General features: G+C 37.8%; 1 protein-coding gene across 5 annotated transcripts in view; it reads right to left on the minus strand.

Moving 5' to 3' along the window:
• Positions 1–2,020: 2,020 nt before the first annotated feature.
• The window catches only part of PRDM11 (PR/SET domain 11), a 58,496-nt gene continuing 47,939 nt past the window's right edge, over positions 2,021–12,577 (minus strand). For all 5 annotated transcript variants that reach the window (XM_039358941.1, XM_039358921.1, XM_039358959.1 and 2 more), the window contains one exon: positions 2,021–12,259. In XM_039358941.1, the coding sequence (XP_039214875.1) occupies positions 10,098–12,259 (2,162 nt within the window). In that variant the 3' untranslated portion in view covers positions 2,021–10,097. The remainder of the gene's footprint in view (positions 12,260–12,577) is intronic.

The raw sequence follows: 12,577 nt of genomic DNA on the forward strand, positions 1-12,577 counted from the left end.
TCATAACTAAAACAATATCAAATTGGTTAAGTAAATCACACACTTTTGCACATGCATATAGGTATGAGCAGATAGACACACAAGGACAATGATTTTTCACAAGGACATAAGCATCTATTCCTTTTCTTCTGAAAAACAAAATCTTTGAAGAACATGTCTCCTATTCCTATATTTTGCAACAAAGACAGCCATGGTAATATGGCTGATGTTACCAACAGGAGGTTTTTCCTTAGGTCAAAAAAGGGAAAGGAGTCCTTGCAGATTTTACTTCGCTAGTCATTACTGATTATAGGGGGCAGTGGTCATTTCCATTTCAAGGCCATTGAGCCAGCACTGTCCAAAGACATTTCCATGGTCATCTGGCCAGCATGACATTATGGAGTGCTGTTACCGAGAGAGTGAGAGTTACCTATTTGATTAGATTCTAATTTTATTTTTGTGAATTGCTTGGCTATCTAGCCTTACTTACTTAATTAATTAACATTTGTAGTCAACCTAACTAATATAAATGGGGGGGCAACACATTATTAATGCTAAATGTTGTCATCCTCATGCCTGATTAATGTAATGTAATGTAATGACATTGAAAATTCATGCAAGTTTAGTATTTGTCAAGGTTAAACTGCTAGACTGCTAAAATCTGGTGAGGTTGAAATACTTCATCTGACTCTTGAGGAGAGGGAGTATATCTAGAAAAGCTCCATAGGCCAAAGCTTTCTCAGAAAATGGTCAATATAGTCTTAGTCACTTGTAACATTCTTAGTGAGTGGGTGGTCTCTAGCATTGTGGCACTCTTCTTCACTATCTGCAGATGGTCAAAGAGAACAGCTCTCTTCTTCACTGCCCGATACTCAGTCCACTATGGAAAGTTTGACCTAGTCTTCCAAATCTTAAATGATGTTTATGTTCAAAACAGGAGACAAAAATTACAAAGTGCAACAGCTTGAGAAAATATGTTTGACATTTGCCATGGCTATCAACTGACTAAAAATGGCTAGCTTGGAGAGCAGATGAGTAGAAGTGAGGTGCCTCTATTGCAAGGCTTTTCAACCAGTGGTATGGGTACCACCTGTGGTACATTGGCACCTGGCAGGTGGTACGCGACCATCCTAGAAAAGTGGTAGCAGGGGAGGGGAATGAGCTGAACCAGTGGCAGCACCGCACAAGCCTGAGCGAGAGATGGCTGGACTGCAGGGCTGTCAGGGCTCACCGGAAGCGCCAGGATCAGCGCTTCTTCGGGACTGTCAGGGCTCAGTGGAAACATCAGGATCAGCGCCAGGCTCCAGCTGGAGCTCAGCGCTGATCCTGGCACTTCTGCTGAGCCCAGAAGAAGCACCGATCAGCTGGAATGTTGCAGCATCTCCAGAGTCTTATGATTTACATTCAGATGCTTGGCAACTGATTCATATTTATGATGCTCACAGTGTCCGAGGGTCATGTGAAGTACCCAAAACCTGCTGCAACCACCCAGCAGATGGGGGGAATAAAAACCAAACAACCTCCACCCCAGCCCCACTGCCAATCCTCAACAGAAATGCTCACAACAATGAAAACGTCAGACAGGAGGAAGAGCGCCGCCGGGTGGGCAGGCAGGTGTCTTGCTCGGCTGTGGCTTGGGGGGCACTTTTTTCAGTGCCATTGTAACTTCGAACAGCCACTAAGCGAACTGTTGTAAGTCGAGGACTACCTGTACTTTATCATTTTTCCTTTTTTTGGGGGGGGTCATCAAGTTTTTGATACCTTGCTAGGTGACTGGTGGTACTTGGATGTTGCCATATCCTAAAAGTGGTACAATGGATGAAAAGGTTGAAAAGCCCTGCTCTATTGAAACCACAACTGAGAAGCAGTGATTTACAAGGGCAAATAACAGACAATCCCCATTGAAGCCATCTCTTTCCAATGCACGTTGTTTCCATTTTAATGGAGAGTTTATCAAACATGTTATAAAACAATGACTATTCTGACGCTTTAAAGACTAACAACAATTAATATGCAATAAGCTTCAGCCCATGTCTTCAGATAAAGATATACTGACTCACTTTAATAAACTGAAGTGTTTTTAATTAATCATATTACATTACAATTATAATGTATGACAAAACGAAAGTTCTCGTGTACATACTATTATATATCAACATAGCTCTAGTCGTATCCAGTGTCCTAGCCCCTCTCACACAGGTACTATAAAGCATAGTCTGCAAAGTAATGACATTTTTTAAAACATTGTCAGAAAAGGTGTGATATTAACATTTTTAATACATACGTAATAGATTTCTAGATTGTTTCTCCCCCTCCCATCATTTATACATGTGCATGATCAAGCAGTTTGGAATTGAGTCTGTGAGGGGAAGAGGGACAAAGGCAAATAGGAGGAGGTCTGAGGCACCCCCCCCCTTGTATCTGTAAAGTGAATTGTGTGAGAATGCCTGCAAGAGAGAGATCTGGCAGACCTCCTTGTTGCACTTCCATAACAGTCAATCGTTTGGGTGATGCACCTCTCTTGAGTCAGCTGGGAAGAGGTGCGGTGTAGAGAGATTTTGGTGTAGAGTGAGGGTGCTTTGTTGGCAGCACATGGGCTGGAAGAAAGTCCAGTAGCCATGAGAATATAACTATCCATGAGATTCAGTCCTGAGGAAAAGATTTTAGGTAGCCATTCCTGTAAGGGCTTACAGTTCTGAAACTTCAGGAGTTTCAGGTCAGCCAGGTTTGTAACTGAGGTGAGTTTCCAGAGTTGTGTGGCATAGTACAAGAAGGTAACAAAACTTTATCAGCAGATGTGTTCAGCACAAGCTCGCTCAACAACAAAGCTGCGTAACGCCAGTGCAAGCAGTCACATGGTGGAGAAAAAAACGATTCCCACATTCTCCCTTCCAGACCCTAGTAATAATAATACTAATAATGCTACTAATAAAACTTGCATAAGATAATATATAGTGCCAGTAACGATTGGAAGTCCAAATCTTAAATTCCCCCCATTCTTTCAATGTGGCAACTGAGTCTAGGAACATCACTAATGCTTAGGATACCTGCCTTATCAGCAGAAATGGATTTTCAGCTGCAAAAATCCAAATGGCTTTGTTCATGTTTGAGCAAAGAAAAGAGGATATGTAGCTCATAAAGCTCTGAGCATATATTTCACAAACATTAATGAAGAAAACTATGGCATACCTCTGCCAACATCCCCCCGCCCATATTTCCCATTCATACTAAAAAGAATATAGTCATATTAACATTATGTTACTGGAGTGGTTCAATCATAATGCCTTAAGCCAACATTACTAAATTAATACAGTGTTCAGGATACAGTATTCTCTGTCTGATGACCCATGCCTACTGACCATCCTGAAAACCATTTAAATGATCAACTGAGTTTGCTCAATAAACAGTGAGAAATTAGCTGCGCTTTGAAAAATAACCCAAAAGAATAGAAGTAGGTAGCTGAGGAACAGTAATGCAATCGCCTGTACTGGGAAGACCTTTAGCATGACTCCTCAGCTAAATATATTTGCTTATTTTATAGAGCCACGCAAAGCCCCAAAGAGGTACTTTGCTTCAAAGTTTAAATGAAACACTTTTACAAAGAGAAATGGTCCTCCACTTCTAAGTGCTACCATGCCACTTGGTTCAATGCGGAACACCTTCTGTGCCGGTGTACCCTATGTGCAGAAACTAATCTTTCTGAAGCAAAGTGGCTCTTCTTCAGTGCCTCATCAAGATAGTATGTGCCCATCTCACACACGCTCCCAATTCACCCTTCCATTCAAGAGCTTTATTTATCTATTTATTCCCTGCCTTTCTACTTAAGCTTTTGTTTCATGCTATATCCCTTCTCCATACAGTTCTTACCCTTCTCTTGTCCTTGGGTAACAAATGCTGTGTTCTTGTCCTAAGTTGCCTGAGCATGTACCACTGAAATCAATGTAATTTGGCTTGGCATGATAAATCCAAGGATCATATTTCAAATTTAATGAACAATCATGCTTTATCAACTAGGGAGCAATAACCTGCAGTTTGCACTCATTAAGTCAAGGTAAGCAGAGGGGAAAGTGCACAAATCAATCAAATATATATATTTGCCAAAGTGAGAACATAGGTACCGGTAAGTACACTCTATATAACAAGGAGAGGTAAGGTTCATTTTCATTCATTATAAGATGGTCCCAATACTGTTATATGAACTTTAGCATATTATCAACTATGCTAGTAAAAAAAAAAAAAAATCCCTTTCTTGGCCATAGCAATGTTTTCTAATCAATAGTTATCCCAAGAGAAACAGGCCCCCAAAATAAGACTATAAACAAATATAGATATGCTAAGACCGAGAACAGTGATAATCAGTGCTGTATTCCTCACATAAACTCAGGACCTCAGTTTATGATAGAGCAGTTGCTTCTCTCTCTTAAAATTTGTTTTTATGTACTTCCACAAACACACACAAACTCTTCTCATTGATATGCACGTGTGTGCATATGAATGAGAAAGAATATTTATATAGTGATATATAAGCATGTGAGTTTGTTTCTTACACTGATTGTTACAATGGATAAGCCTTATAGAGTATCGCCGTAATCTAGCTAAAGTTGAATTCTTTTATTTAATTGATTTCAGTGGGGGGGGGGAACCAAATAATTGTAAGACTTATTCTTAAAATTTCCACTGAGATCAATACAGTGTTAAAGTGCTTGACTATCCGGAGCATGGCCAATGAGTGCAATCTAGGAGGGAAAAGAGTGTGCTGAATTTCCACTCAGAAGAAGAGCATCTTCAAAGCTCAGGTCCCACCAATATAATATATTTAGATTGCACCTCACACAAATTGGAAGTGTAGACATATACCAAGTTTCATGCATATACATTTTACTTGCCTGCAAGGAGTGATAAGAATTGCATAGATTTTAGTGCAGTGAGATATGATGGCTATGGAACAGATTTCTAGTGCTTAAGAGGAATTTTATTAAATTGAGGAAGGATTCTAACTGAGCCTTTTCACTCTGCTATGCAAGTTTGGCAGTAACTTACTAGGAGAAACAGTAGTAGTAGAAATAGTAGTAGAAATACTGTATAACCTGAAATACTTTGTTATGGGCACATATGTGCTATGGTCTCAAGTGCAAGAAACAGGCACTTCAGTACAAAAGTCAGGATGGCAGAATCATCTCTCTTTAGAGTATAAGCTCACATCACCCATGCATGTATGTTCATTGTGCTTTTGCTAAAATTGGAAGAAAGTTTGTTGCCTGGATTCATTTTTATAATTAGTGCTGTGCCAGGCTTGATGGTTATAGAGATTTTATACGCTACCGGGTTGGATTTAGCGTCAAATCAATGTGTGTTTAATATGCTTGTGCCAAATGGAATCACACCTGTAAAAGCCTGAGTTGACTGATAATTGCAAAATCTGAAACCAGACCTTGTCAAGATAGTCACAGGCACTAAGTAGATTACAAATAGTTCATTACACACTGATCCTTTTCACCATGTAAAGATCACACCCTCACAAAAGTAGTTCCTTGCCTAAATGAAAGAGGTTATTAGTCTATTTAGATTTCAGAACTAGATCTTCTGAGCTTGACCCCTTTATCTCCTCATTACAGGGGAAAAAACTAAAAAAAAAAGTACTTTTAATAACACTAACTGTAGTTTTTGTAATCAATAGGTAAAGCAGTTGCAATAGACAAGGACCAATATATTAACTGTGGATGCCCTCTAGTGTCCTTTTTTCTCACTTCAATTTATTTCAGCTTGTATTTGAGAATATGACCATACACATTTTTATAATAGTATGGTTCACTTTTTAATGAAAAGATAATACTGAAAACCCCCTTGCTCCCACCTCCCCAATAATTCTAAATAGAGGGTTTTTTTATATCATCTAGGGTTAAAGATAAATTATTACTTCCTTATATCACGTTTCACCACACAAATCAATAATCCCTTATATTATCCTTCTCCACTAGAACATTTGCCAAATAATTATACTTTCAATTATAATATGACAAAAAAGGAATCCTTTATTTTGGTGCATCTACTAAATCTTATAGTAGATTTAGATAGAATTAATTGCAATTGAACCATTATTTTATTTTAGGAAATTTTTTATCAACTTAATTAGCCAAAATAATTAGCAATCATTCACCTGATATCAACAGGCGTATAGAAATTTAATAATGCTGTCATACTTATCGTTACATTTTGGAAGTAACACAACATCAGAAATGGAACACTGCATACAATTTCTCCAAACGCTAAGAACCTGGACTTTGAATATAAAAGAAACTGACAATTCCTGAGCCCAGCTATGGAAACCCTTTTTGTAACATAAAAAGTACCAGTATAACCCAAAAGAAAAATATAAGATAACCCCATTTTTGACCACGCATTATATTAACTAATTATATATGAACAGGAAGTAACTTTAAAATATTGCAATGTTAGAAAGCATCTGTAAGATGCAGCCAAAGTTAAGCATCATTTATTTTAATAAGTCTGAATTAAGTGCATGATAATCTTTTTACTAGAGCCGAGAAGAGATCATGTTAAAATGCTATTTGGATCATATTCTGATTTAGTTACAGCATAGCCTAAATTTTAAATTTAAATTTCTATGGTTTTTAGCAAGGAAGGTTTAAAAAAAAACCATGCACAAATGTTTTTTTTTTCTATTCTTAGCACTCTGATATAGTATTGCAAACTTTCATTTTACTGTCTATTTAGACACAGAACCATCTCTACATAGCCTAGAGATAATTGAATTTTGTGTCTCTTGCACAAAATCAGAACACAAGTATGAGTATCTTCACTTTCCTATTAATGAGGCAAGATAAGTAACAATTACTGTAAAGAAGGGAAATTATCCCAAAGAACACATGGGCATTACAAAAAGAGACTCGTGACTTTCATAGAGGAAATTTTAAAGGACCTTATTCTAAAAAAATGTTCTTGGTTCAGGATGACAGGAAGTTTAATCTTTAATGTTTAAAAAACTGTATTATACTTTCTGTGTTAAAAATTTCTGCATCTATGTAAATCATAGGTTGGATTCACTCTATTTAATATATTCATGCTATTATAACACAGGCACACAAAGGGAAGAAGTGCTGCAAAGCACAAATTCTCTTCTAAATCCTGGAAATTGTCAACATAGTTTCACTTGCTTGAAAGGTTCTCTTATATTAATTCTTTCCACAAATCAGCATCAAAAGATTTTTTTTAAACCAACTGCATGAGGTAAATGGGCCAGAGGTTAAAACTTTGACAACAGTAAAAGTAAAAATCATCCAACAAGAAGTATTTTGTTTCAATAAGTGGCAATAGTTCAATTGGAGTAAATATAACTGAAGATACCAGGGTGAATGTCTATGGAGATTCTCAATCATCCAGGTCATGGTTGTCCCAATACTTCTCATCCAAGAAGTGAAATGTTTTCAAGGAAAAAACTAAAAAAAGTCCAATTGGACTTTTGGAAAGCACCTTTCGGACAACCAGGGTGAATGGTTTTCTTAATGGTATGAACCATGGAATACAGGCTTTTCTCTTATTGCCTGTACATATAAGCACTTTTGGTCTTAGCAAAATGCTTTCTGAACCATGTGTTGTCCCAATGCTTAGAAAAATCATATATATATATATATATATATATATATATATATATATATATATATATATTATTGTAGCTCCATTGATATTACTAATGTTCATGAATACAATCAAGTGGTCAAAGCCCCGTGGCTTTGATATTTCATTATTTTATCAATTTCAGTATTTGTTATCACCCAATACATAACATTGGAGAAAGGGAACCACTGAAATCCAATATAAAATGTCACCTGCAAATTAACTAATGAACCAGGGACAAGTTTATGTTGCTTCACTGTTATGCAGAAAGAAAAGAGTGCATAGAATGAGAAGGCAGCGCATGAGCCTTTGGCAGGGGAAGTGACTAAAGGTGGATACCCATCTGTTGAACTCCATGGCCTTTCCTGTTTGTGACTGATTCAATTCGTCCTTCACTTCCTGTGTCTTTCTCCCAGACTGAGGTTGGTAACCATCTTAGCAAAGGGGTAACTTTTTTGAAGTTAGATTGGACAAAGGATTGTTCCATTCCAAATCCCAATTTCTACCTGCCATCCCCACTCCTTTATTTCCTTTTTTTTTTTTAAGTCTTATACTAATGTTGTGCATTTATTATAAAGACCTCAGATATTTTTCCCTCTTCTGCCTGGGGATGGCCTGGACAAGTTTTCCTGAAAACTACAGCTGATTTGCAAATCCTAGGAGGTATTATGCCCTCTTCTTTTATACCCTATGTCAACATTATTATTATTATTATTATTTAAAAAAAAACTTAAAGTCTGGCAAATAATGATAATGTACTTATAAAAATTAAGCCAGGATGATTACTGGAACAATGAATAACAAAAGACGAGTTAAAATTGAACAAACAAAAACGATACTGGAAAAGATGCGGGTGTAGATATGTCCTGAGAAAGACTGTTTTAACCACATGCTACATTATCACTGAAAACATACTGTTTAAAAATAATGCAATATACCATTAGATAAATGAAAAACTACCTACTAGCAGCAATGGTTCCAGAGAAATTTAGCACCAAGACTAACCGGAAGAAGATGGAGAAAATGGGAATGGAGGGAAGGAAAATGGATAGGTTCAGTGTAACTGACATTATTTTACTGTATTTAAAAAGAAAAAAAATGCAAACTGGCATGAGTTTAGTCCCTCTGGAAACATGCTACCCTAGTAAATTCTCCAGCCAAAATTATTTTTATTTATTCCTGTGAGCATCTAGTTCAGCCAAAACCTCCCAATACTGCTTTATGATACACCAGAAGGGTATGGCACAAACAAATGTGGAGGCTGGTTTAGGCTTGTTTAACCTAAACAATCCTTTTTTATTAAGCTAAAAAAAAATGTTCTTCAGAATGCACGGATCTCCCAATCTCATGGCCCACATATCTATTAGACTATGCACTCTTCGAAAGAAGTTCACAGATATATGCACAATATTCTGTTTTTCTTTTAGCCACTTATTGGAACTTTAAATGTTAATAAAAGAAGGATATGTGAACCAGGCAAAGGACCTTGAGATTTGTTAAGCCATAAAGATGGATTTTGCATTGATATATCCTGCCGCACAAAGACGGCAGGTATTTCTTTCACTTATTAAAAACAAACAAACAGAAAACACAATCAATTTCTGATTATAAAGACCAAGTATAAATAACATAAAATTAGCATATGTATATTTTTAAGCCCTGGAGTCTATATCCTCTTAAAGGATTTGACTCATTGGCTATCTAGCTTCCACAGCAGCCTGGGTTTTCAGTAAAGAATTGTAATTAATTTTCTTATCCCCACTATATAAAAATATAAATGCAAAAACATCCCCCATTTCCCTAATCTGAATTATGCTATTTTTCACAGGAACATGCTATCAATATTGTACGAAGATATATGAGCTTGTTAGTAGAGTTTTCACAGGACATTTTGCCTAACACCGGAACCGCCCATTGATGTGTCATGCTAAAAAAAAATTATTCTAGCTAATTGACAATAGCATGAAAATTAACCAGATTACCAGAAGGATCCAATCTAACCTAGATGACCTGGAGAAGCTAGAAACAAATTCCAAGATGTGTACGCAGGGCTCAGAAATCCCAATGATGATAAGCAAAGGGCTAAAATGGCTCAATAGCTGACTAACAAAAGGAAAATACCAGAGAGGTAAAAAAAAACCAGACATACACATAAAAGCATAAAGAGACGTAGATGACATTGGCTTGCCATGTCTAGCTTATAAATTGAGTCAGGTTGATAATGCAGACTATGGCCCAGTACATGTTTCTGAAAAATGAATGGTTGCCACCTACATTGCAGCTGCCACAGTTGAAGATGTCAGTACATATTAAATGTTGCTGTATTCCTCTTAGCTTCCATCAGATCCGCTTACATTTTCAGTGTGAGTTTACATCATACATGTGCATCTGTGTGTGCGTGGGTGTATGTGTAATATACCAAAGCTTAGAGTATCGATTTAAAAAAAAAAATCACCAGCTCTCTAAACAAGAGGCATTCCTTGCTAAATATCAGGATAAAATTCCGACCCATGGTCCATGCTTTGCAGCACAGGTTTCTGATCCAGGGTGGACATCCTGCTTAACATTTCTGCAGACAGTGCGTAACTATTGCTAGATTTCTCCTCAAACCAACTGTCTAGGGCCCGTTTGGCTTCAAAGTTGGAAATAGGTGGTCCATTTACAGCAATTGTCAAAAGATCGCTGAGTTGTTCCAGAGTAAGTCGGGAACGATTGTTTTTGCGCACTCTCTGAAGAGCATTTCTTCCCTTTTCGCAGCATGCTGTGGAAGTGGGAAGGACTTTGAGGATCTGGATTATTTTATTTAAAAGAGGAAATCTCTGTCTATATTTACAAATATGACTGATTAAATCTTTAAAGCCATTTTTGGTATAATAATCCACCTTGAGTTCTCGCCATTCCATGAGCAAACTCCCTCTGGTGTCTATGCCTTCTCTGCTGATTTCTGTGCAAAAAGATGGCACTGCCTCCAGATGTTCAAATATTTGCATCATATCTTCCCTGCCATAGGTCATAAGCTCTTCTGCACTTCTGGGCCAAGCTGCAAGATCAAAAACCTGGCAGGCTTTCACAAATGCCCGACTGCGAAGTTCAAACCTTTGAGCCAGAATCACTTGGGTCTTCTGGCATATTTTTTCTCGAATTGACTGGAATTTGGCTTCAGCCACCCGTAGGTTTTTCACAGCAACGCCATTAAAGCTTTCACGGAAGTTCTCCTCAAATTCCTGTAGATATTCCCCAGGAGAGTCTGCCAGTCTACTAATTTCTTGGATGGCCTCCTCTATTTTATCATCCACTTGGGAGATAAGGAGGTATTCACCTTGAAAAATGAAGGCAAGTCGTGAAAGGACCGCAATGACATCAAGCAAAAAATATATCAACTTAATGGATTGATAGTCCATAAGAAATTGCAAGAGAGCCAAGGCAATAGCAGAAGCATCTGCTCTTTGTGTTTGGCCACTGACATCTTTCAGATGGGCCACTACTTCCAGGTAGTCCTTGATGAGAGCATTGAGGACATTTTGTTCCCCAATGATCCATCTGATTGCTCGAATATCTCCCAAGAACTCAGTCTCTTCACAGAGAGTAGCAGCAGTGACCCTTAGCTCACACATCAGCCTGGGGGAATAACGGTAAAAGCTGAGTAACTGCTTCAGGTTGTTCTCTAGCTCCTCAAGGCAGGGTAGTTCTTTTCCACTAATTGCATCCAATATTTCCAAGTGTGGCTTGTATACCATTAGAGGTAAGCAGAGCAACCAAGGTAGAGTTTTCCTGATTGTCATGTATATGTTAGCTCTTAGACTGGCAGTGATGTTAGCACCATCTATTCCCAAACCAACGCTTGGTTTTTCATCTTGCAGCCTGATTCCCAGAGATGAAAAAGCTCGATCTAATGCTTGAACATAACTATCTGTTGTAGAAAATCCCAGTTCTTGGAGAGAAAGGAATTCCGTGGCAGGAGGTCCATCGCTGCTGACATACTGTACATAAACTGCAACAGTATCAGCAAGTAAATCATCACTCTGCCCATCTAAAATGATGCTGAGGAAAGGAGACTGCCTCACTCGTTCAATGAGGTCTTCTCTAAGAGCTCTAGCAATATGGTGGATTAAGATTTGACAGTCTCCCTCATTCATGTACTGATCCACCACTTTGAGTTCGCACTTTCTCAGTAGTTCTGAAAGAGGTCGAAAGTCACAATACGGCCGGCCTTCCATAGCTAAATGATAGGCTGTATTGAACAATAAAGTCATATTTCGACACATCTCTTCTGTCTTCTCTGGGTGCATCCTGAGCCGGTAGAGCTGCAGGCACTTCTTGTGGAGATTACTCTGGCTATGAAGTTTTATAGTGTGGATCTTGAATTGCTTTGAGCCAATGATGAAGGCTGAAGTTCGAGAAGACTGTACTGTGTACTGCCGACAGACATGACACCACATTTCATTCAATGTCGGAGAGTACCTTAGAAACCAAAATTTTTTTAGCCACTCTTGCTTGAAGCGCCGAATCCTTCTGGTGACAGCAGACATTTTGGAGGGCTCATCTGTGGCTGTTATTATGTCATTGGAAACAGATTCATCTGCTGAATCTACTTCCTGATCATCATCTTCCATTATGGTAGGAACAGACATGATGCTTTCTGAAGCTGCCAAAAAAAAAAAAAAAAAAAAGAATTACAGAAAATTCCAGACAAAGTTCTAGAAAACAATATAAAACGGTAATTCCACAACACTTCATCCATATCTACACATGTCCTCTGTTTTCAACGAAAATGAACATGATATTTGAAGTAAGATTGAATTATAAATGCTTTGAAACCAGTCCTTTTTTAAGTCCTAATTTCCTAAAGTCTAAGTAATTGTAAAAAGTAACCTCAGCAGTACTCTAGCTATTGTCATATTATAACAAGAATTATTAAGGGAAATGAACAAAAACAAACACAAGTCAACCAAGTTAAGAATAA

This window comes from Crotalus tigris, unplaced genomic scaffold (assembly GCF_016545835.1).
Source record: "Crotalus tigris isolate CLP2741 ecotype Arizona unplaced genomic scaffold, ASM1654583v1 scf7180000017576.4783729, whole genome shotgun sequence".
Lineage (NCBI taxonomy): Eukaryota > Metazoa > Chordata > Lepidosauria > Squamata > Viperidae > Crotalus > Crotalus tigris.